Source organism: Ceratotherium simum, chromosome 23 (assembly GCF_057802395.1).
Source record: "Ceratotherium simum simum isolate JZ-2026a chromosome 23, ASM5780239v1, whole genome shotgun sequence".
In the NCBI taxonomy this organism is placed as follows: Eukaryota; Metazoa; Chordata; class Mammalia; order Perissodactyla; family Rhinocerotidae; genus Ceratotherium; species Ceratotherium simum.
Genome location: NC_141922.1, coordinates 35,704,280 through 35,728,954, shown reverse-complemented (window position 1 = coordinate 35,728,954; position 24,675 = coordinate 35,704,280). Strand labels below are relative to the sequence as shown.

Sequence of the window (24,675 nt, the reverse complement as noted above, 5' to 3'; positions counted from 1 at the left end):
AGTGATGAGGTTATATTTATTTTTGGTGTTTTGCTTCCCTTAATCCTTGATGTTATAATTATTTGCTAACCTATTCTGATAGAGAGCTGCAGTTCTTTTGATTTTGTCTACCTATTTTTCTCACTGCTCAAAACTTTGTATCCACTTTCTCTCTTTTTTTTTTCATGCATCCGGCCCTTCTTGAGCATTTCTTGTCGTGGAGGTCTTGTGGCAATGAATTCCTTTAGCTTTTGTTTATCTGGGGTAGTTATTATTTCTCCATCATATCTGAAGGATATTTTCACTGGATAGAGTATTCTCGGCTGAAAGTTTTTGTCTTTCAGAATTTTGAATACATCATGCCACTCTCTCCTAAAGTTTCTGCCGAGACATCGGATGAGACCCTGATAGGAATTCCTTTATATGTTATTATTATTTTTTTTTTTTTGGCTTACTGCCCTTAATATTTTTTCTTTGTCATTGACTTTTGCCAGCTTTACTACTGTATGCCTTGGAGAGGGTCTTTTCATGTTTATGTATTTAGGAGATCTATTCACTTCATTCGCTTGTATTTCCAGCTCCTTCCCCAGGTTTGGGAAGTTCTCAGCTATTATTTCTTTGAACAAGCTCTCTGCTCCTTTTTATTCTCTTCTCCCTATGGAATACCTATAATCCTTAAGTTGCATTTCCTAATTGAGTCGGATATTTCTCAGAGATTTTCGTTTCATTTTAGTCTTAGTTCTCCTCCTCCATCGGGAGGATTTCTGCATTCCTGTCCTCAATATTGCTAATTCTTTCCTCCATATCGTCAGCTCAGTTTTTTAAAGATTTTAGATTTTTCTTTGTCTCCTCCATTGTGTTTTTCATCTCCAATATTTCTGATTGGTTTTTCTTTATAATTTCAATCTCTTTGTGAAGAAGTTCCTGATTTCATTGAATTGTCTATCTGTATTTTCTTGTAATTCGTTGAGCTTTTTTATGATAGCTATTTTGAATTCTCTGTCATTCAGGTTATAAATTTCTATGCCTTCAGGATTGATTTCTGGGTGCTTGTCATTTTCCTTCTGGTCTGGAGATTTAATATATTTTTGCATACTGCTTGAGGGCATGGGCTTACTTTTCCTCATGCTGAAAATATCTAGTTGTGGCTTCTACCTGCCTCCACTGGGTGGGGGTTAAGAGCTGTGTGTTCTGAGCCTGCCATGATCCATGGGCTCTCTGGCCGACCAGCTGTGCTGAAGCACCAGGCAGGGGGAGGGGCTCTTTCTTTCGCCTGCCTGATCCTGGGGGCCTCTCGCTCTTCCCTCACTATCTGCTCTCCAGTGCTAACTTGATGAAGACACACCCACAACAGTTCAGTCCCCTCTGTATGGGAATTTCCCACAGGCTGTGAGAGAACTTGGAGAGTGACAGTTTTCCCACGGAGGACTGCCCCTCCCTCTCTCTATCTATCTGAGAGCTGTGCAGTCCTGGTCCCAAGGTCCCTGTCGTTGGGGAAGGAGAGGAGTTCTCCTTACCTCCTTCCACTTCCTCCAGGGGTTCCAGCACCTCCACCTTCAGGTGTAAGGCTGCGTGGGTCTCTCAGATGTCTTTTGTGTTGTGTGAATGTCCTCTGTTGGTATATGAATGTCCTTTCTGTTGTATCTTGTGGGAGGGGGCGGGTCTAAGGGGGAAAGCTCTCTTCGCCATGATGCTGCCATCACCTACTTTTTTTTTTTTTTTTTTTTTTGTGAAGAAGATTGTCCCTGAGCTAACATCTGCCAATCCTCCTCTTTTTTTTGTTGAGGAAGACTGGCCCTGGCCTAACATCTGTGCCCATCTTCCTCTACTTTATATGGGACGCCATCACAGCATGGCTCAACAAGTGGTGTGTTGGTGCACACCCGGGATCCGAACCGGCGAACCCCGGGCCGCTGCAGCAGAGCGTGCGTACTTAACTGCTTGCGCCACCGGGCCGGCCCCTTGGTTTTTTTTAATAGACAGTTTTAACAAAATAGACAGTAATAAATTTTACTAAGATATTTGATCACCCTTACTCCACATACTTCTTACCATATCTCCTGGTTTTGATTCTCTTGTTATTTAAGAGTGTTTTTCCAAGTACTCACTGTTTTTAATTTAGGTCTTTGTGTAGCAGCCCTTCTGTGATCTTGTATAACAGAATATTTTAATTATATGCTCCCATTTGAATGAAAGTTTGGATATAAACATTCTGAATTTAAAATTTATTTTCTTCAATAATTAAAAAACTTTTGTTCTGGGCCGGCCTGGTGGTGCAGCGGTTAAGTGCATGCGCTCCGCTGTGGCGGCCCGGGGTTCACAGGTTCAGATCCTGGGTGCACACCAATGCACCACTTGCTAAGCCACGCTGTGGCGGCATCCCATATAAAGTAGAGGAGCATGGGCACAGATGTTAGCCCAGGGCCAATCTTCCTCAAGAAAAGGGGGAGGATTGGCATTGGATATTAGCTCAGGGCTAGTCCTCCTCACAAAAAAACAAGAAAACAAAAAAACTATTGTTCCTTTGACTTGTTTTCAAGACATCTGATGTGTCTGGTTGTTTTTTCTTTGTAGATGATCTGTTCTTTCTTGCTGTAATCTTGTAGAATTTTTTCCTGACTTTTGTATTCTTTAAAATTTATTAAAATTTGAGTTAGTGTGAACTCTTTATCTCATCTGTTTGGAAAACTATAGATCTTTTTAAGCTGAGGCATTTCATCTTTAGTTCTCGTAAATTTATCTCCTTTATTTCTTCAAATGTTTTCTCCCCTCATTGAAAAATTTTCTCTTTTCTGTTATTCTTGTTGGCTGAATGTTTTCACCTTTACTTTTATCCTCCAGAGTTTTAATTTTTCTTTTATATTTTCTTTCTTTTTATCCTTTCCTGATGACTTCTGAGACAGTTCTTCAATCTGAGCTTTAAATTAACTGATTTGTTCTTTAGCTGCTAGGTTTTTTTGGTCTAATCTTTCCATGTGATCTTTTTCTTTTTGTTTTTGGTTTGTATTCCTAATATCTTTCTTTCCTTAAGTTGTTTATCATGGTTATTTAAAAAATGTTATCTTTGTATCAGTAATGGTCCAGTCAGCAGACAGAAGCCACACCTGTAATTTGAATATAGAAAAAGTAGTGTAAAGAATTAAGTAGAGTTGCATGTAATTGAAAAGCCAAAAAGAGAATGCTAAATTATCAGGGAAATAGCAATTGCTGGAAGTTGTTTCTACCTCTAGGACTGGAGAAATAAAGAGAAGAGGTTGGAATTATCAAATCTTAGAAGCTTGGAGGATGGGCCCCATGTGGCTGGATCTCTGAAAAGGAGCACTAACTAGCTGGTGCTGGTGCGTCAGCAAATGTTGGAAAAAGTGCAAAGGCAATTCAGGTACTGATATGGAGAGGATCTACTACTATCAGGGTGAAGAGATGTTATTAGTGTTGATACTGAACCTCTTAATCTCACGTTTGTGTGCCTGATGTGCAGTAAGCCAAACACTGAGACATCAGTGCTTGGAGATGGAGAAAGGTTTGTTTGAATTGGCTGAGATGAGAAGGCAGGAGCGTGGGTTCTCTCAAATCTGCCTTAACAAGAGAAGAAGGCAGGGCATTTTATAGAATTTAAGGGGTGAGGTAAGAGGAGTTTCCAAGAAACAAAAGGGTAATCCATGTTTCTTTCACTCTTGATAAGCCCCTGGGCAATCTGACTTCTGGGCATCAATGGCAGCTGCGGGGCTGGTTATCTGGTGATCCTTGAAGGCATTCTTTCTTTTGTAAAACAAGCTCATAAATCCTTGTGACCCTTGAGTTACCCCTCAAGTTAAACAGGAAAACAGCAAATTGAGAAGATTAACTTCTTCTCATAACAAGGTCGAAAAGTAATCTTATTGAATATTTATAGTAACCCTCAGGTACCTGACTTCAGTATGTTGCTCACAAGAACATGAAGCATGAGGAAAACACACATGAGAAAACAGGCAGGAACAAGTTCTTTCTTTCTCCTCCAGCCTTGCATTCTCCCACTAACACTTCCTATTGGCAGAGCCTAACATGGAGCCAGCTGGCAAAGCAGAAGTGTGATGGGTAATGTCCCAGCACCGGAGTTGGAGAGTCAAGTGTAGGTTGGGTTTGGAGCTGAGAAATAATAACTCAATAACTGGCACATCTTATTTATTTCAAAACTGTGCTCAGAGGGTACATGTTTTTCATTTTGTTGTTGTTCTTTTCAGGTTGTAGGCCATTGTAGATTCAGCCCACCACAGTCATGATGTGTTACCCTTTTTATATATTGCTGGATTCGGTTTGCTAATGGATTAAGGATTTTTGCATCTCTTTTCATGGGTGATATTAATAAGTAGTTTTCTTTTCTTGAATTGACTTTTTCTAGTTTTGGTATTAGAGTAATAATGCTGGCTTCACAAAATGAGATGGAATGTGTTGCCTCCCCTTCTATTATTTGAAGGATAAGTGTGAGTTTATAAAATAAAAATATCTGTGAAAGAGAAGTACTATTTAGTCCTTAAATTTTTGATAGAATTCACCATTGAAGCCGTATGGGCTGGATTTTTCTTTGTGGGAAGGTTTTTTTTCAAATTTTCATTTTGAAGTATTTTTTATTTACAGACAAGTTGCAAAGATAGTACAGAGAGTTGCCGTATCCCCTTCAATAGTACCAGTCAGCTATTTTATAGAATGTCCCTCAGCTTGTGTTTGTTTTGATACTTTCTCATGATTAGACTACAGTTATGAATTTTGGGAGGAATTCCACAGTGATCTCACATCATATCGGGGGGGTTAACTTTGATCACATGGTTGGTTAGAAGTGAGTCACTAATTCCGGTCCCCATTTAAGGGGAGAGGAATTAAACTCCACTAACTTTAATAGAGGAATATCAAAGAGTTTGTGGACATATATTAAAACCACAATGATTAACAAATATTTTGAGGGAGATACTTTGAGGCTATCCAAATATCCTCTTTCTCCTTTAAGTTTTGTCTTATCTGCAGCAATTATTACTGTCATGTTCTAGTGGTGATTTTCTATTTCCCTCATACCTTTTCTGTTTTTTTTTGTGTCTGTGTGTGAGGAAGATCAGCCCTGTGCTAACATCTGCCAATCCTCCTCTTTTTTTTGCTGAGGGAGACTGGCCCTGGGCTAACATCCGTGCTCATCTTCCTCCACTTTATATGGGACACCGCCACAGCATGGCTTGCCAAGCGGTGCGTCGGTGCACACCCGGGATCTCAACCGGCGAACCCCGGGCCACTGCAGCGGAGCGCGCACACTTAACCACTTGCTCCACCGGGCTGGCCCCCCTTTTATGTTTATTATTTGGAATTCTTCTGTAAGGAAAGTATGTCCCTTCTCCTCTATTTATTTGTATCAGTATGGATTCATGGATATTTATTTTTGGGGTTGGTTATAATCAATATTATTATTTATTTTGTCCTCAAATTGTTCCAGCTTTGGCCATTGGGAGCTCTGTCAGATTGGCTTTTTGTCTTTTTGTTATGCTCCATATTTTTTTTCTTTTTTGAGTACTTCCTAACTTTCTGGAATTATAAGATAATCTAGGTTCATTTTATATTTTTCCTGCCCAGCTGGAAAATCAGCCATTTCTCCGAATAGCCTTGGTTCCTTTGATTGGAAAATGGTATTTAGAAACCAAGATCTGGTGCTAGTGATACTGAGCAATGGGCTCGCTTTGCTCGCCACAATCTGAGCCTGTTAATCACAATGAGTTAGAGATCAAGAAACGAAGTTTAATTAGATTAGCTGGCAAATTGGAAGACGGGTGACTAATGTCTCAAAAACCGATCCTCAAAGATTACAGAATTTTCAGGTAGTTATATAGGAAAAATGGGCAGTAAGGAGGGCGTTCAGAGCTACATGATGGACTCCAGGACCTCTCACTGTTCTTTTCTTCTGTCAATGATGATGAATATCTATAGATGCTCTTGCTTCCTGGAGGCCTTCTCATTCCCTGGGAAAATTCATTAAAATTATTAAGAACAAAGCTATCAAAGTACCTCAGCAGGGGTTATGTGCACAGGATCAGGGCCAGAGAATCATGAAAGCGTGTAGCAATTTATAATGATCACATGCTAGAGAGGTTTCAACTAAGAAGGGGTTATTTAGTATAATAAGATGGCCTCACTTATGTTCAGTTACAAGATGGCCTTATGTATGTTCATTTACACTAGGTATGCTCATTGCTACTGGCGTGTCACTGTTTTTAGGCCCTTTCAGGCCTAAAACAAGGAAGTATATGTAGGTATACTAACTTAATAACACTTATCTATATTTCTGCCTGCCTATCTATCTATCTATCTATCTATCTATCTATCTATCTATCTATCTATATCATCTGTCATCTCTATGTATAACATGTAAGTATGCATGACTTCAGACTAATATCTTTGACTCTAAATCCAGCACTGCAGGCAGGGTTCATTCTAGCCTCCTCTCTTTGCTTATTTGTAACTTCTTTCTCTGACAGTGAGAAAACTGGCTCACATTATCTACAATTTATTTAATTATTGTTCAGTGGTATACATGTGTTATAGTTTCAGAATTACTAACCTGTGCAGTGTGAAAACAAATTTACCAGTTAGAGTACAATGTTTACTTATAGTTCTTGTTTTTTCTTTAGCTTTACAATTATCTAGTTAAAATATCCTTTCCCAATGTTACTTAAGGTAGCAACTTTTTTCCCCATACCTGTCAGTGAGGGTATGTTATACATTTTCCATACAGAGTTGGATTCATTTGTCACATTCTGCATTTCATCCTAGGATTCCTCTTGCCCTTCTGGTTGATTTTTAAAAAATTTATATACATTAAGGTTTACTGCTTATGATGCATATAGTTCTGTGGGTTTTGACAAATACATATGGTCATGTATCCATCAACACAGTTATCATATAGAACAGTTCCAAGACCCTAAAAATTCCCTTGTGTGACCTCTTTGTAGTCAACTCCTCCCCCATCTTAGGGGGAAAGCTTTTAGTTTCCTATCATTAAGTATGATGTTAGCTGTAGGTGTTTTGTCTATCAAATTGAGGAAATTTTCTCAATTCCTAGTGTGTTGAGAGTTTTTATCATAAATGTTTGCTGGATTTTGTCAAATGCCTTTTCTGCACCTATTGATACAATTGTATGATTTTTCTTCTTTAGCCTGTTGATATGATGGATATGATTTTAGAATATTGAACCAGCATCCCTGGGATAAATCCAACCTGGTCATGGTGTACAATTGTTTTTATACATTGTTAGATTTGATTTGCTAATACATTGTTGAATATATTTGCATTTGCCTTCATGAGAGATATTTGTCTGTAATTTTCATTTCTTTTAATGACGTTGTCTGGTTTTCATATTAAGCTGATGCTGCTCTAAGCGAATGAGTTAGAAAGTGTTCACTTGTCTTCCTTTTCTGGGAGATTATAGAGGATTGGTATCAATTCCTCTTTAAATGTTTGGTAGAATTCACAAATGGAACCATTTGGACCTTGGCGATTTATATTTTGGAAGGTTATTGACTATTTTTTCAATTTCTTTAATAGATGTAGACCTATTCAGATTATCTATTTCTCCTTGTGTGAACTTTTGCAGATTGGGTCTTTCAAGGAAATGGTCCATTTCATCAAAGTTATTAAATTTCTGGCATTGAGTTATTCTTAATATTTCTTTATGATCTTTTTAACATCATGGAATCAGTAGAGATAGACTGTCTTTCATTTCTGATATTAGTAATTTGCGTTTTCTCTTTTTCTTGACTAGTCTAACTAGGGGTTTATCATTTTATTGGTCTTTACAAAGAAGCAGCTTTTGGTTTTGTTGATTTTGTCTATTGATTTCCTGTTTTAAATTTCATTGATTTTTGCTCTAATTTTTGTTAGTTCTTTTCTTCTGCTCGCTTTAGATTTAATTTTCTCTTCTTTTTCTATTTTCTTAAGATGGAAGCTTAGTTTATGGATTTTAGATATTTTTCCCCCTGGGATACGCATCCAATGCTAGAAATTTCCATCTAAGCACTGACTTAGCTGCATGTCCCAAATTTTGATAGGTTGTTTTTCGTTTTCACTTAGTTCAAAATATTTCAGATTTCTCTTGAGACTTCTTTGACCCATGTGTTATTTAGAGGTGTGTTGTTTAATCTCGAGATATTTTTGGATTTTCCACTACAGTTCTGTTATTGATTTCTAGTTTATTTTCATTGTGAACTCAAGGCATACTTTGTATAATTTGTATTCTTTTAGATTTGTTAAAGAGTCTGTTATGACCCAGAATGTTGTCTATCTTGGGCAATGTTCCATGTGAGCTTGAGAATAATGTGTATTCTGCTATTAGTGGATGAAGTATTATAGAATGTCAGTTAGATCCATTTTATTGATGATGCTATTCATCCATATGTTGGCTATATCCTTACTGATTTTCTGCTTGCTGGATCTGTCAATTACTGATTGAAGTGTGAAGTCTTTAACTGTAACAATGGATTTGTCTTTTTCTTGTGGCAGATCTATCAATTTTTGCCTTTCATTTTTTGACACTTTTTAGGTTCATACACGTTAAGAATTGTTATGTGTTCTTGGAGAATTCACCCATTTATCATTATAGAATGCTTTATCTTTTACTTGAAGTTGACTGTCTGACTAGCTTTCTTTCTATTAGTGTTAGAATGGTATATTTTTCTTCATCCCTTTACATTTTTTTTAAATTGAGGTAATATTGCTTTATAACATTCTATAAATTTCAAGTATGCGTCATTATAGTTTGATTTCTGTGTAGACTACATCATGTTCACCACCCAAAGACTAATTATCATCCATCACTGTACACATGCCCTTTTATCCCTTTCACTCTCATCCCTTTACGTTTAATCTATCTGTCTTTATATTTAAACTGAGTTTCTCGTAGACAACACATAGTTGGCTCTTATTTTTTTTAGTCTACTTTTGACAGTATCTACCTTTTAATTGATGTGTTTAGACCATTCACATTTAAAGTGATTATTGATATAATTGGCTTAATGGCTGCCATATTTGTAACTGTTCCATTTCATTGTCTTTATTTCCTTCTTTTTTTTTGTCTTGTACTATTTCTCTCTCTTCTCTGTTTTAAATTCAACATTTTATATGATTTCATTCCATTTTCTCTACTCTCTTAGCATATGAATTATACTTCTTTTTAAAAAATGTTTTTTAGTGGTTGCTAAATAGTTTGCAATATAATTTACAATTAATCCAAGTCACTTTCAGATAACATTATACCACCTCAGGGGTAATCATACACATGTTTTATGTATAAATCATACAGTATTTTATAGCAGAGTATCCCCAGTTCCTTCCTCCTATACCTTAAAAATTGCTGTCATTCATTTCACTTATCCATAAGCTATAATCACCAAATACAATGTTACTATTATTATTTTGGACAAACTTATCTGTTAGATCAATTAAGAATAAGAAAAATAAAGATTTTATTTTACTCTCATTTGTTCCTTTTCTAATGCTGTTCCTGTTTTTATGTAGATGTGAATTTCCAACCTGTAACATTTTCTTCTCCCTTCTTAACATTCCTTGCCAGGCAGATCTACTGATGACAAATACCCTCAATTTTTGTTTGTCTGAGAAAGTATTTATTTCTCCTCCACTTTTTGAGAGTAATTTTACTGGATATAGAATTCTAGGTTGGTGAATTTTTTCTTTCAATACTTTGAATATTTCACTTCTCTTTCTTCTTGCTTGCATGGTTTCTGAAGAGAAGTTCAATGTAGTTCTTATATTTGTTTCTCTGCGGGTGAGGTGTTTGTTTTCTTTCTGGCTTATTTCAAAATTTCCTCTTTGTCTTTGGTTTTCTGCAGTTTGAATAGTATTTGGCTAGGAGTAAGTTTTTTTTTTTAAATCATGCTTGGTGTTCCTTCTGCTTCCTGGATCTGTGGTTTGGTGTTTGTCATTAATTTTGGGAAATTCTCAGTCATTATTACTTCAAATATTTCTTCTATTCATTTCTGTCTTTCTTCTTCTGATATTCCTATTACACTTATGTTATACCTTTTCCACAGTTCTTGGACATTTTATTCTGTCTTTTTCTTTCTTTTCTCTCTTTGCTTTTCATTTTTGGAAGATTTTATTGATGTATCTTGAAGCTCACTGACTCTTTCCTTGGCTGAGTGCAGTCTCCTGCTGAGTCCATCAAAGGCATTCTTTTATTCTGTTACAATGTTATTGATTTTAGCATTTCCTTTTTATTCTTTCTTAAACTTTCTCTCTTTCTGCTCATACTATCCATCATTTCATGCATGTTGTCCACTTCTTCCATTAGACCTCTTAACATATTAACTACAGTTATTTTTCCCAATCAGATAATTCTAAAATCTCTGCTATAGCTGAGTCTGGTTCTGATGCATGCTTTGTCTCTTCAGATTGTGTTTTTTCTCAGCTTTTAGAATACTTGTATTTTTTGTTGAAAGCTACACAAGGTTTATTGGGTTAAAGGAATGTAGGTAGATAGCCCTTTAGTGTCAGGTTTTATATTTATCTGGCTAGGAGTTGGGCTGTGTTTGCTGTTTGGTGTAGCTATGGTGTCAGAGGCTAAAATTTCTCCTCTACTGTCCTTACATTTAAAAAAATTTTTTTATCGTGATGAAGTAAACACAAAATGTACCATCTTGACTACTTGTAAATACATACAGTTCAGTGATATTAGATATGTTCATAATTTGCCATCATTACTACCATCCATCTCAAGAATGTTTTTCATGTTGTAAAACTGAAACTGTATACCCATTAAACAATAACTCCCTATTTCCCCCTTTCATCAGCACCTGGCAACCACCATTCTACTTTCTGTCTCTATGATTTCAATTACTCTAAGTACATCATATAAGTGGAATCATACAGTGTTTGTCTTTTTGTGACAGGCTTATTTCACTTAGCATAATGTCCTTGAGTTTCATCCATTTGTAGCATATGTCAGAATTTCCCTCCTTTTTAATGCTGCATAGTATTCACTTATATGTATATACCACATTTTGTTTACCATTCATCCATTGATGGACTCTTAGGGTGTGTCTAACTGTAGCTATTGTGAATAATGCTGCTCTGAACATTGGCATACAAATATCTCATCTCCTCGTGGCCTGCTTTCAGTTCTTTTGGGTATATACCCAGAAGTGGAATTGCTGCATCATATGGTAATTTTTAATTTTTTAAGGAACTGCCATACTGTTTTCCATAGTGACTGTACCATTTTGCATTCCAACCAACAGTGCACAAGGATTCCAGTTTCTCCACATCCTCGCCAACACTTTTTATTTTCTGGTTTTTGATAGTAGCCATCCTAATGGGTGTGAGGTGGTATCTCACAGTATTGATTTGCATTTCCCTAATGATTAGTGAGGTTGAGCATGTTTTCATGTGCTTATTGGCCATTTGTATATCTTATCTGGGGAAATGTCTACTCAAGTCCTTTGCCCATTTTTGAATTAAGTTTAGAAGTTCTCTATATATCCTGGATATTAATCACTTATCAGATATATGATTTGCAAATATTTTCTCCCATTCTGTGGGATGCGTTTTTACTCTGTTAATAGTGTCTTTTGAAGCAGAAAATTTTTAAATTTTTGTGATGTCCAATTTATCTATTTTTTTCTTTTGTTGCTTGTGCCTTTGGTGTCATATGCAAGAAATCATTGCCAAGTCCAATGTTATACAGCTTTTGCCCCATGTTATCTTCTAAGAATTTTATAGGTTTAGGTCTTACGTTTAGGTCTTTGATCCATTTTGAGTTAATTTTTGCATGTGGTATTAAGTAAGGGTTCAACTTCATTCTTTTGCATGTGGATATCCAGTTTTCCCAGCACCATTTCTTGACAAACTGTCCTTTCCCCATGGAGTTATCTTGGCACCCTTGTCAAAAACCATTTGGCTATATATGTGAGGGTTTATTTCTGGGCTTTCTATTCTATTCTGTTGGTCTATGTCTGTCTTTATGCTACTACTACACTGATTACTGTAGCTTTGTAGTAAGTGTTGAAATCAGGAAGTGTGAGTCCTTCAGCTTTGAGGAAGCTTGGCCCTGAGCTAACATCTGCTGCCAATCCTCCTCTTTTTTTTGCTGAGGAAAATTGGCTCTGAGTTAACATCTGTGCCCATCTTCCTCTATTTTGTATGTGGGACACCGCCACAGCATGGCTTGATGAGCAGTGTGTCAGTCCATGCCTGGGATTCGAATCTGCAAACCCTGGGCAGCTCAAGCGGAGCACATGAACTTAACCACTGCACCACTAGACTGGGCCCTGTTCTTCTTTTTCAAGATTATTTTGGCTATTCGGGGTCCCCTGATATTTCATATGAATTTAGGATGGTTTTTTGTATTTCTGCAAAAAACATTATGGGGATTTTGATAGGGATTGTGTCGAATCTGTAGATTGCTTTGGGTATTTGGATATTGGTCTGTAGTTTTCTTGTAGTGTCTTTGTCTGGTTTTGGTATGGTATGGTATAGTATGGTAATGGTGCCCTCAAAGACTGCATTAGGAAGTGTTTCTTCCTCTGGAATTTTTGCAGAGTTAGAGAGGTTGGTATTAGTTCATATTTAAATGTTTGCTGGAATTCACCAGTGAAGGCCTCAGGTTCAGGGCTTTTCTTTCTCTGGAGATTTTTGATTAATGATTCACTCTCCTTAATAGTTATAGGTCTATTCAGATTTTCTATTTCTTCATGATTTCCTGGTAGGTTATGTATTTCTAGGAATTTGTCCATTTAATCTAGGTTGTCCAATTTGTTGGCATGCAGTTGTTCATAGTACTCTCATATTCCTTTTTATTGCCGTAGAAGAGTAGTAATGTCTCCACTTTCATTTACAATTTTAGTAATTAGAGTTTTCTCTCTTTTTTTCTTAGTTCATCTAACTAAAGTTTTGTCAATTTTGTTGATCTTTTCAAAGAGCCAATTTTTAGTTTCATTGATTTTTTTTCTGTTGTTTTTCTGTTCTCTGTTTCATTTATCTCTGCTCTAGTATTTATTATTTCCTTCCTTCTGGTGGCTTTGAGTTAATTTGTTTTTCTTTTTCTAAAAGTTTCCCAAGTTGTAAAGTTAGGTTATTGATTTGAGATCTTTCTTATTTTTTATGTAAGTATTTATAGCTATAAATTTCTTGCTTAGCACTGCATTAGCTGCATCCCATAAGTTTTGGTAGATTGCTTTTTTTGTTTTTATTTGTCTCTGAGTATTTTCTAATTTTCCTTGTATTTTCTTTGATCCATTGTTTTTTAAAGACTATGTTATTTAGTTTCTACAAATTTGTGAATTTCCTAGGTTTCTTCTGTTATCAATATCTCACTTCATCTTGTGGTCGGAGAAGATGCTTTATATGATTTTTATATTTTAAAATCTATTGAGACTTAATTTGTGGCCTAACATATGATCTTTCCTGAAAAATATCCCATGTGCACTTGAGAAGAATGTGTATGCTGTTCTTGTTGGGTAGAGTATTCTGTGCATGTTTGTTTTAGCTGGTTTATTGTGTCTCAGTTTGAGTCTTTTTGATTTCATCTTACTTGTAGTTTGTTGATCTTCTTGAATGTTTTTATTAATGTCTTTCATCAAATTTTAGAAATTTTCAGCCATTATTTCTTCCAATATTCCTTCTGCCTACTTCTCTCTCTCTCTTCTCATTCTGGAATTCCCACTTCAAGCCTGTGTTGTTGGTCTGCTTGATGGTGTCCCACAAGTACCTTAGATTCTGTTCACTTTTCTTCAATCTTTTTTCTTTCTATTCCTCAGATTCAATAATTTCCATGGTTTCCTCTTTAAGTTTGCTGATTCTTTCTTCTTCCTCCTCAAATCTACCTTTGAATCCCTCTAGTGAATTTTTCATGTCAGTTATTGTACTTTCAGCTCCAGAATTACTTTTTGGTTTCTTTTTAGTTTTTCTGTCTCTTTGTTGATATTTCCATTTTGTTCACCCATGGTTTTCCTGACTTTCTCCACATCTTCCTTTAGTCTTTTGAGCATCTTTAAGATTTTTTTTTTAAGTCTTTGTCTAGTCGACCTGCCATCAGGTCTTCTTTGGGATAGTTTTTGTTGATCATTTTTTCTTTTGAAGGTCCGTACTTTCCTATTTCTCTGTATGCCTTGTGATTTTTTGTTGAAAAATTTGAATCTAATAATGCAGTAGCTCTGGAAATCAGATTCTTTCCAGATTTTCACCGGGTTTTGTTGTTTTCTGTTACTGTTTTTGTTTATTTATTTATTTTTATTATAGGCTGTCTCTTTGCTGAGCATTAGCCTGTATTATAAACTTAAGGTCTTCTCAGGTCTTTTCCGAGCCTGTGCCTTTCCCTGGGCATGTGTGGTGACTTTCTGTTTTCTCTTATATATGCAGTTGGCTGGCTCCCAAAAGGGGAAAAATTGAGAAACAAAGTGGGGGGAATATACTGGCCCTTTAAATGTCCTGGAAGTTACTTTAACCAGAGGGGGAGAGGCTTGCAACAATGGGGAGAGTTGCAGCAACAATGGCCATCCACCTCTTTGTCTGCACCACTGAGATGAGAAGCAGTAATCAGCTATTAGAGCACCGATCTCTGATATTTGAAGGACAGGGTCCTTTTTACCCACCCTGCCTCCTGCAAGCTGTGTGTAGGTTGCTCCCGGAGCAGGTGCACAGCTATCTGCCATGAGACTAAGGGGTTGGGGCTGAGTAGTTGTTACTATGCTCACAGCTCAAATTGACTAAAATTAACTACAGTGTACAGTTCAAGCCTCATCCTGAAGTTGAATGCCTTCAGTAGACTCCAGATTTCCAAAATGCTTACATTAGATAGAATCTGCCATTGTTGTCTAGGTGGAGAGACAGATTTCTGTTGCTTTCTACTCCATCATCTTTCCAGAATTCTCTCTTCTATTTTCTTTATTTTTGTCTTCCTTTCTGTTTTTTGTTTCCGTAGACTCCTTACTAAATAATTTCTGAAGTTTGCAGTTCTTTTAGTTGTAACTCTCTGTTATTATTCAGGAACTCTACTGATTTGGTGGTAAGGTGTTGATACAAGAGAAGCATTCAGTAGTCCTATAATTAGGTCTGTCTCTGTCTTTTAGTGAGCCTGAGTTGAGTATTTTCCTTTCCCCATGGTGAAGGCTAGAAAGGGCTATAGTTTGGTTTTTTCTTTCTCCCATATTGAAGGCTAGAGGACGATGTGATTGGGTATTTGCCTTCCTCAGGCTTGTTTGGTTTTGGTGAAACTTCGGTTGGTTATGCTCTGGTAAAATATTTTCCCTTGAGTTTAGGATTGTTAAGGAGAGTAGAGAGCTCTGAGAGTGTTTCAAAATGGTTATTTTCCCTTCCTTCTGCTGAATGCAGGAGGAGATTTTCCTCTATCTTCACAGTAAGCAACTGGTAAGGCTCCTGGAGGTAAAATTTATGGAAATGTGGTGGTGTGCCTAAGACTGGGACCCCTTGGAATTTTAAACTCTCAATTCAGTCCACATGGAGTCTTCAGCGATTAGTCAGTTATAGTTAAAAGTGTTCCTGTAGTTACTGGCTCCAGGTGTGGCCTTCTGCTCTTGGGCCTGTACTCTTGGTAAACTGTGATGTTCTGTATCTGCTTGTCTATTTCTCTAGTTTTCAGGGCAATGGTTTGCCCGGAAATTTTTTGATGGCTCTAAGAAGAGTTGTTGATTTTTAGTTTGTTGAGCTTTTTTTCTTACAAGGATGGGAGTGATATTTTCCAAGCTCTTTTATGTATCAGATTGGAAACTGGAAGCCCCTCATACACTTTTTGGAATGCAGGGATGTAGGAGTTCATTGTCAATAATGTTAGTGTATTGTCAAAGAAATAGGTGATATAATTGTTTTTTTATATTACCAGTTCTTAAATTACTATCTCAACATGAATTTTATTTATGATCAGATACTTGGAGGTTTAATTTTATCTAAAATATTGGAAAAAAGGAGAATAATTTTATACTTTTGATTGTTATTTAAAGACAGGGTAAATATTTATTCTGCTGTATTGTGATACATATTTCATTTGGGAAGCTGATGCAAATGATTTTATATTTTATATATAGATATTTTACAAAGCCCAGAAATAATTCCTGAATTGGTTATTAAAATTTTTATGTCTATTGATTTTTTCAAGTAAAGATTTTGAAATTGGAAACTGATTTGTAAATTAATATCAATTTGTTTATGATAAAATCTTTTGTCACAAATTAACAGCAACAGGAGTCCTTCCAGAGTATCAGCAAGACTTCTATAACAAATATCTTCTCCTGATTTACAAATTTATTTCAATATTTGTAGTTTTTAACATATGTATTATTTGGTGAAGGGTAATCTTGAATTGTTCTTCATTTTGGTGAGCTGGTATGGTAATCTTTCTTTGTCATTATCTATATGGAATCTGTTTTGTTCTAAAATGTTAAGAGATTTTTGTCTTATTCTCAAAGGAATATAGTGATAAGTTTTCTAGGTAGAATTCGATGTCACTATAGTTTGCTTGTGTTTGTTTATATGCTATTTGGTGCTAAATACAATCTTTTGTTGTTAATCCATTATATGACTATATTTAAATACTAAATGATGTGGCTTTAGCTCTAGGCTAAAATGATTATACTTTTTGAAGTTTATGCAGAAAACACAGGATATTCTTTTTTGGTTAATATAGAGATATATACTTACCAATTATATTTATTCACTGGGACACAAAAATGTATAAAAGGGTATTCCTTTTCTTTATTGCTTATATCATTAAAAATAGGAACACCCTGGAAAAGAAAACTAGTCTGATCTAAAGAGAATTTAATTTCCAGTGTTAGTATAATTTCCCAATGAAAGTTCTAGATTTTGGTGATTAATTTTAATTACCAATTCTAACCTTTCTTTGGGAAAGTAAAAGCTCATTAACTACTTACTGAGTCACAGGTTTCTTTCTCAGGACCAGTCCTAGGCAAAGTGTGGAAAGCCAAATTTCAGAGGCATCACTACCCTTGTGTATGATCTTTCTCTACTTTTTAAGTATCCAGTGCTATTTCAGTGAAGCACTAACTTGATTATGGTTTAAATGCATTTTAACTCTGTTATAGTTATATGAGTAATTTACTTTAGCTCATGATTATTTTAAATTTAATATACGTAGTTATTTTAGTAGCTATTTTTAGGTATATTGGATACATAACCCTCCAAATCCTTTATCTGCTCCTTTAAGCAGTAAATTAATTCATTTGTAAGGCTTTTAAAATACATTTATAAAACCCTACCTTTTATTTAAAACATTTATGCCTTTACTTCAATTTATATTAAGGAAGAAAAAAAAAAAGAGGAAATCTATTTATCTTCAGCAAACCAAATGTAACTGTGTTTAATATAGTACTTTAAAATAATTATTTTAAAAACATCAATATCAATAAAAATATACAGAAAACAACGATTAAATCTGAAACATTAGAATAGCAGTAGAGTTTTAATATCAGTCCTCTATTAAGAACGAATGTTTCTGGGGCCGGCCCGGTGGTGTAGTGGTTAAGTTCACATGCTCCACTTCAGCAGCCTGGGGTTCGTGGGTTTGGATCTGGGGCGTGGACCTACAATCGCTCATCGAGCCATGCTGTGGCAATGTCCCACAAACAAAATAGAGGAGAATTAGCACAGATGTTAGCTCAGCGCCAATCTTCCTCAAGCAAAAAAAAAAAAAGAACGAATGATTTAACTTCTATTTTTCTTGTCTCAAATTAATTCAAATGTATAATTCCAATACATAGCAAAGCACTAAGCTTTTCTATGTAATAAACCTCATTTTTCATTTTTATATAACCACAAATCTGTAGATAGAAATTTATTCCTAGTACAGTGCACTCAGTTGTGCAAACTTATCTTTTTAGGGTCAAAGAAGAACACAAACCACAACTGACACAGTAAGTAAATGTATTAAGAGTGCAGTAGGCTTGACTCCTGTACCTTTGCCACATTCTGCTTTCTGCACCTTGGATGGTATTAGCTTAAACTAATACTGGATAGGCTGCAGCTAGTGTGTCTTCTGCTTTCTGACTCTCTGGCTTGTAAGAGAGCTGCCTGCAGCTTCTTACTTCATCCACATACTGACTGGATGTAGTTTTTTGCTGCCTGCTTGTGGATTGGTTAAGTGTTCAAAGTTAGTTTCCCTACATTCTAACTGCCTGGATGATAATTGGAGCTCACATTTCCATTGGCTGTAGCTTTTGTGCCTGTGTATTTTTATTATTATGGATAAGAAAACATTTGACCTACATTGTTATTCATTTGGTTATTCAGTCACATTATTTGCTTATTTAAACAGGTGGTTTCCCTTTAGTGGGATCACTGAACTGGTAAATAACGTTCTTCAGCCCCAGCAAAAACAACAAAATGAAAAGGAGCCCCAGACGTAAGTAAGCTGATCTGTATAGACTAAATATTATCTTTGATAGTATAATATACTAAAGAGTATGTACTAAAATATTGTCCTTGGAATAGTATTCCTCAGAAACAAAAATTGTCAGATTATGAGTTTGATACTTTCACCTTTAATTATCCCATGGAAATTAAACAGAAAACAAGGATAATTTATAGGGTAGTGAAAACGAGGAGGTGATTTCTCCCACTAATTTTATTATAAATAATGTGAACTGTATTTATCCAGTAAAATATCTTTCTCCAATAATGCAATGTATTCCAAAGTGTGTTTCTTTCAAAAGTAATTCCAGAGAATATTAAGAGGTATTAACCCCCAAATTCAATCTTTGGTCAAATAGTTTTAGAAAGGTTCTTTTAAAAAAGGTTAAGCAGGTTTTTTTATTGCAATACTTCTGAGTGTCTACATATGCTCCAAAGGTGTTAGAATGTATGATGTATATTAAGCTTATTTGACTTTTGAATCCTGTTTTCACTGAATGTTTCATTAGGTTTTGAAACATAATTTGGGAAATGCAACAATTTATTCTCACATTGACCTGAAACATTAAAAAAAAGTCAATTCCATTTATTTTAGTTGTTAGCAGATTAAAAAACATTCTTTAAAAAGTTGTTCATACCTGTATCTTTTGAACTTTGTGCAAGCAATATTATTTATATTGTGAAGTGGAAGTAACACTGAAAATGTAAGAAAGACTATATCTATTTAAATTTCAGTCTCCCCATGATGACTGCCGTCTTACTCAGAAATGCTCTTACCACTCAGACTCTGCGCTTTTTTTTTTGTAAGGAAGATCGGCCCTGAGCTAACATCTACTAATCCTCCTCTTTTTTTTTTGCTGAGGAAGACTGGCCTTGGGCTAACATCCATGCCCATCTTCCTCACTTTACATGGGAGGCCACCACAGCATGGCTCAACAAGCAGTGCGTCGGTGCGCGCCCGGGATCCGAACTGGAGAACCCCGGGCCTCTGCAGTGGAGCGCGCGCACTTAACTGCTTGCGCCACTGGGCCGGCCCCCTCTGTGCTTTTTTAAAGTAGGAGTTATGTCTATGGAGAAGATGGTTTGGTTATACGAATGGGCAGATTGAGAAGTGACGCACACCCTAGGAAGGAGCGAGAATGACTCCTGGGAGCCCTAAGATGAAATATTCAGAAAAACATTCACATTTTGCCTTTAATACAAACTAGAAGATAAACATCTTTTTTGTCTTGTTATTGATGAGGGTAGTCCCTTCATCCATTTTATGTTACCTTTTATGCATTTTATTTTAAATTTTGTCAGTGTTTCAGTTTCAACTGAAGTAAAACTATGTTGTGATATACTACTCCTAATAGTTGTCATGTAGTTCTAAAATTGGAACTGTTGCTGTATTTAAGCTTGTTCAAGTCAAGACTTGTGTTTGTCTTGTCTACTCTTTTATGCTTGGCATTTAGCAAATGCCTGATCCATAGTAGGAACTCAGTAAATATTTCTTCACAACTGATTTTATATGTTTTATCCTTTTATGATATAAGAATACTGTGTCACAAGGAATAGAAATATATTTAATAATCCCTTTTCTAATCAGAAAAATTGTATTAAAATGGCACATAATGTCATTGTTTTGTTGATTTTTCTCTAAGGCACTGAAACTTATAATAAAATAGTAAAATCAATAGCAAAATATAATTGGATGCAACTTTAATTTTAAATGAATTCAGTTGCCTAACTTGTTTGTGAGTTTTAGAAAATAATCAAGATTAAGTTATATTACTTAGTAGATTACAATGAGCATTAAATAAAATAGATATTTTGTTAGTAACTTTAAAAAAGTGATCTCTAATTATTGAAACAAAATGACATTTGATTAGTATAAACAAAGATCAGGACAAATTTGAAAAGAAATAGCTTCACTGCAATAATAAATATAATTATATTTAATTAATTTAATTGTATATATATAATTCAGTTTGCTTTGATTTTTGGATAGGAAGATGGTAGGAGAAAAGAGTAGTACTTTCAAATGTTTTAAAAATTAATTCTTGATTAATAGGTATTATTTCTATTAAAATTTCTTGGACAACTAATTCATTCTTGTTGCTCCATGATTTATACAGTTTTAAAAATTCAGAATTAAGAGATTCTCTCAGTAGTAATCTTCATCTTACCTTCTTGTTATGCTGAAGATTTTTGGCATATAATTTTCTAGGAGCTATCCTTTTATCTTTCTGATCCACAGACCAGGGTTACTTCTGAATCCTCTCTTTTAAATCTTCTCTTCGAGCAACATTCTCAGATTTCTTTCTGAGTCCTCTCATTTGTTTATCTCTTGGACTACTGTTTGAATAGGATAACTTCCTATCTGCTTACTTTCTATTCGTTCATCCATAAAACTACCTCTAAGAGTTGAATTCCAGGTATTCACTTTAATTTATAAAAAGTATAAAAGTATTTGTTAAACTGTAAAAGTATTTGTTAAAAAGTAGGACTTATGTTTTTTCATATTCTGTATAAACATTTTCATAGTACAATAACTAAATCAATATTCTATCAGATAGTGTTAAATATCTAATATTTCCTGAACAGTAATTTAATTTTAATGAATTTATATAAATCTCATTTTGTGGTTACTCAAAGCTATAATAATGTAGGTTTCTTGAGGTCTGTATTTTTGGAATTTGTTTATTTCATAGTTCTTTAATGTAACAGGAAGATTTATTAATTTTGATTTGGGTAATTCGTGTGAAATTGTTGGCTTACCAACAAGATGGAAGCAGCCTGGATCCCTGAGCTGCCACTTGGAAGAGAAGCATTCTACAATGCTATAAATAAGTCTCAGTCTTTTAGTGGGCCTATGCCCCTGGGCTTGTGTAAGTAGACCAATGTATTCAACTTTGATTTTCCGTAAGTTTTGAGGCATAGAAAATTGATTGAGCCGTTTGTTTCCGTTGTCAGTTTATTCAGCCTTTGCATTAACTGCTTAATATACAAATGAACTAATTTTAATTTTACTTTTTCTTCTTTCTTTCACTATTTTTTGCATCAGCATCAAAATGAGAAAAAGTTATATATAAAGACAATATAATATAGGTTATATGTAAAGTGTAAAACAAATCCTTGGAGAATTAATTAAGGATGAGCATACTAGGAAAAAATGGTAAATGCTCTGTAATGCAACTGTTATTTTAACTTTGTATTTCCAATATCTAGCGTAATATCAAAAGTAAGAAAACTTTTTAAAACAAATTAATTAAACTAATCAATGGGATTAGTTTGTTTTGAATTTTCGTATAATAACAGTTTTATTCATGTTGTGACATGATAAATAATAAACATACTTTTGAAATACTAGGGAAATCTAAAATTTGAATCATTGGAATCAGACAACCACTTAATATAGTAATCCTCTTTGATTATGAGGTCTTTTAATAGGATAAAAATGCCAAGGGAAAGAGTATTTTAAGCATAGGAAACATCATATGTGAAAGTCTTTAGGTAGCAAAGGCTTCGAGGGACACAAAGAAGACTTGTGTGGCTGTAATATGGTGGACAAGAGGGAGTGTGGCAGGGGATGAGGTTCCAGAGGTAGTATAAAAACACCGTTCCAGATAGGGCAGTGTTTTTATAGAGAATGATAAGGAATTTGGATTTGAGTCTCAGTATAAAGGGAAGATATTGAAAAGTTTTAAAAATGGTAGTGACATGATTTAATTTATCTATAAAGATTAATCTGACTGCTCTGTGAGTAGAGTGAGTGAGAATAAAAGTGGAGAGAGCAATGAGGCTTTTGTGAAGGACTCTGCTAGAGATCATAATGACTTGGAATAGGCTGATTACAGTGAAGAATGAGAGAAGTGGATTGGGGCTATATTTGGAGGTTGAAATGATGTGATCTGTTAGTGGAGTAGATTTGGAGAAGTTAGTAAGGAAGAGAAAAGAACCAAAGATGACTGTCAGATTGGGTGATGATGCCATTAACTATGATCAAGAAGGGGAAAGGATGAACAGGTTAGGAGTAGAAACTAAAACTTAAGTTGTAAACTTTTTAAGTTTAAGATGACTATAAATGAGCCAATTTTGAAGGAGAGATATGGATTGACTAGAGATATAACTTTCGGAGTTGTCAATGTGGTACATGAAGCTAGAAGAATATATAAGATAAGCTAGAGAGACAGTGTCTAATGAATAGCAGATAAGAAAGTCCATGATTGAGCCCTAAAGAATCCTCACACTGTGCAGGGTACTAGGAATCCAGAGATAAAGGACTATGGTTCCTGCTCTTAAATATTTCACATTCAAATGAGAAAAAGACATGCTGATAGGCAATTAAAAACAATATTGTGGAGACTTCTGGTTTCCTCTTTGACATGTAAAGAGTTTGGAAGTTGTTACTCCCATCCTCACAACAAGAAAAAAGCTGAACAAACTGAAAACCAACAACTCTTTTTAGATCCATCAGAAAATTGAGGTCGTAGGGCAAATCAATGCCCTGACAACTAGAGAGAGAAGCAAATAAAAAGAATGACAGCTTACTGGGAGCAGAAACCACTGGAGCTAGGATCTGGTAGGAAAACTTAAACTATAATTGAACTATTGAAGGATGAGTGTGGACTAACATAAGTGTTAAAGATTCCTGGGAGCCCAGACTTAGGGAACCCCTCCCCTGCAGTTTTGTGAGTTTTACCTCCAGGAAGGTACCCACCAGGTTCTCAAGGTGAAGATCAGTGAAAAATTCTCTCATACTTCCAGCAGGGGAAGGAGAAAAATAACCATTCTGAAATATTCCCAGAGCTTTTTGTTCTCAAAGGAAACTATTTTACCAAAGCCTAACCAACATGAGAGAAGGGGAATACCCTACCCAAGTGCGGTTCCCTCTAGCCTTCTTGTCTCACTGAAAGGGGAAAAGAAGCTGAGAAACGCTTCTGAAGGTCACAGTCCAGGGGCATAGGCCCACTAAAAGACTGAAGCTTATTTATTGGATTATAGAATGCTTCTCTTCAAGTGGCAACTCAGGGATTCAGGTTGCTTGCATCTTGTTGGTAAGCCAACTGGAACATATAGCTACAAGGGTTGCTGCATCAGAGGAAGAGAGAGAATGGATAACTCACACTTATTCTTAACTGTGTAAGACAAAAGTGACATAGGGCACTGTTGATCATAGCTCATTGCCCAAAGCTTGTCACAGGCTCTTAACTAACTGCAAGGAAGTCTAGAAAGTCTGTCCATGTGATCATAAAGAGAGTTGACTCTATATAATAAGCAATAGGAACATCTACTAGAGTTAGTTTACATTTGATTCTCATTTATTGCAATGAGATGGAAATTTCAGGATGCCAAAAGATAAAGATTTGTCAAAAGAATGCTACTGTAGCAAGGATAACTCCAATATTTGTAGTCCTCACTCCTGGTTCTGTTGGTTCTACTAAAGCTGCTGTAATGACTTGGCATCAAGGTTTAATTTTTACGAGACTGAAGCTTAGAGTTAATAATATGAAGAAAATTCAAATACAAAAGTGTCTTCTGGAAGGAAGGAAATTTGCCATATGTAGTGTTTCAAGGAACACCTATTAAATTTTGTCAATGGGATTACAGGGAGATTTTTGCATTCTCTTAGTTGGCAGTGAAAGACTGAAGGAGAGTAAAAGTGTGAAAACTGAAAATATATGAAAGCATACTGAGAAACCTTTAGTTGATCATTAGAGATGCCAAAGTACAATAATAAATAAAGTAAAGAGTAAACAAAATAATTTTAAAAAAGAGGAGCGGCCTGTGGCGTAGCGGTTAAGTGCGCGCGCTCTGCTGCTGGCGGCCCGGTGTTCGGATCCCGGGCGCGCACCGACACACCGCTTGTCGGGTCATGCTGAGGCTGCGTCCCACATACAGCAACTAGAAGGATGTGAAACTATGATGTACAACTATCTACTGGCGCTTTGGGGGAAAAATAAATAAATAAAATTATAAAAAATAAAATAAAAAGGAGGAGCAGAAAATCACTCTTTTTCTGTTCTTTGGTGGAAGCTGTCTACTTTGGTTTGTCATCTGCTTGATCCAAAAGTTGTTGGTTAGCTGTTTCTATCCAAAGATCGTTTGCTTCTGGAGAATTCTTAAGACTCTTCTATTTAAGGTCTCTTGATTGAACAGATTTCCAACAGTCTAGGAAAAACTGTTTGTGTCTTTTTAGTTGCAAAATACGAATCCAAGAATCCATTTTGAGGCTTTTATTGAAGTGCTAATTGTTAACATGACTTATTACAGTCTTTTCAATCAAGACTCCAGGAGCAGTTTTTCTCT

The 24,675-nt window shown here is 35.5% G+C and overlaps 1 protein-coding gene across 6 annotated transcripts in view; it reads left to right on the top strand.

Annotated features, from left to right (window-relative positions):
• The window catches only part of RIMS2 (regulating synaptic membrane exocytosis 2), a 617,446-nt gene that overhangs the window by 98,207 nt on the left and 494,564 nt on the right, over window positions 1-24,675 (top strand). For 2 of the 6 annotated variants that reach the window (XM_087447556.1, XM_087447561.1), the window contains exon 2: window positions 18,290-18,376. The exons of 3 other annotated variants lie outside the window; for them this stretch is intronic. In XM_087447556.1, coding sequence (XP_087303682.1) covers window positions 18,290-18,376 — 87 coding nt within the window. Of the gene's footprint in view, window positions 1-17,855; window positions 17,889-18,289; window positions 18,377-24,675 lie in introns of all 6 variants that reach the window. One more of the 6 variants, XM_087447558.1, reaches the window with a different exon arrangement.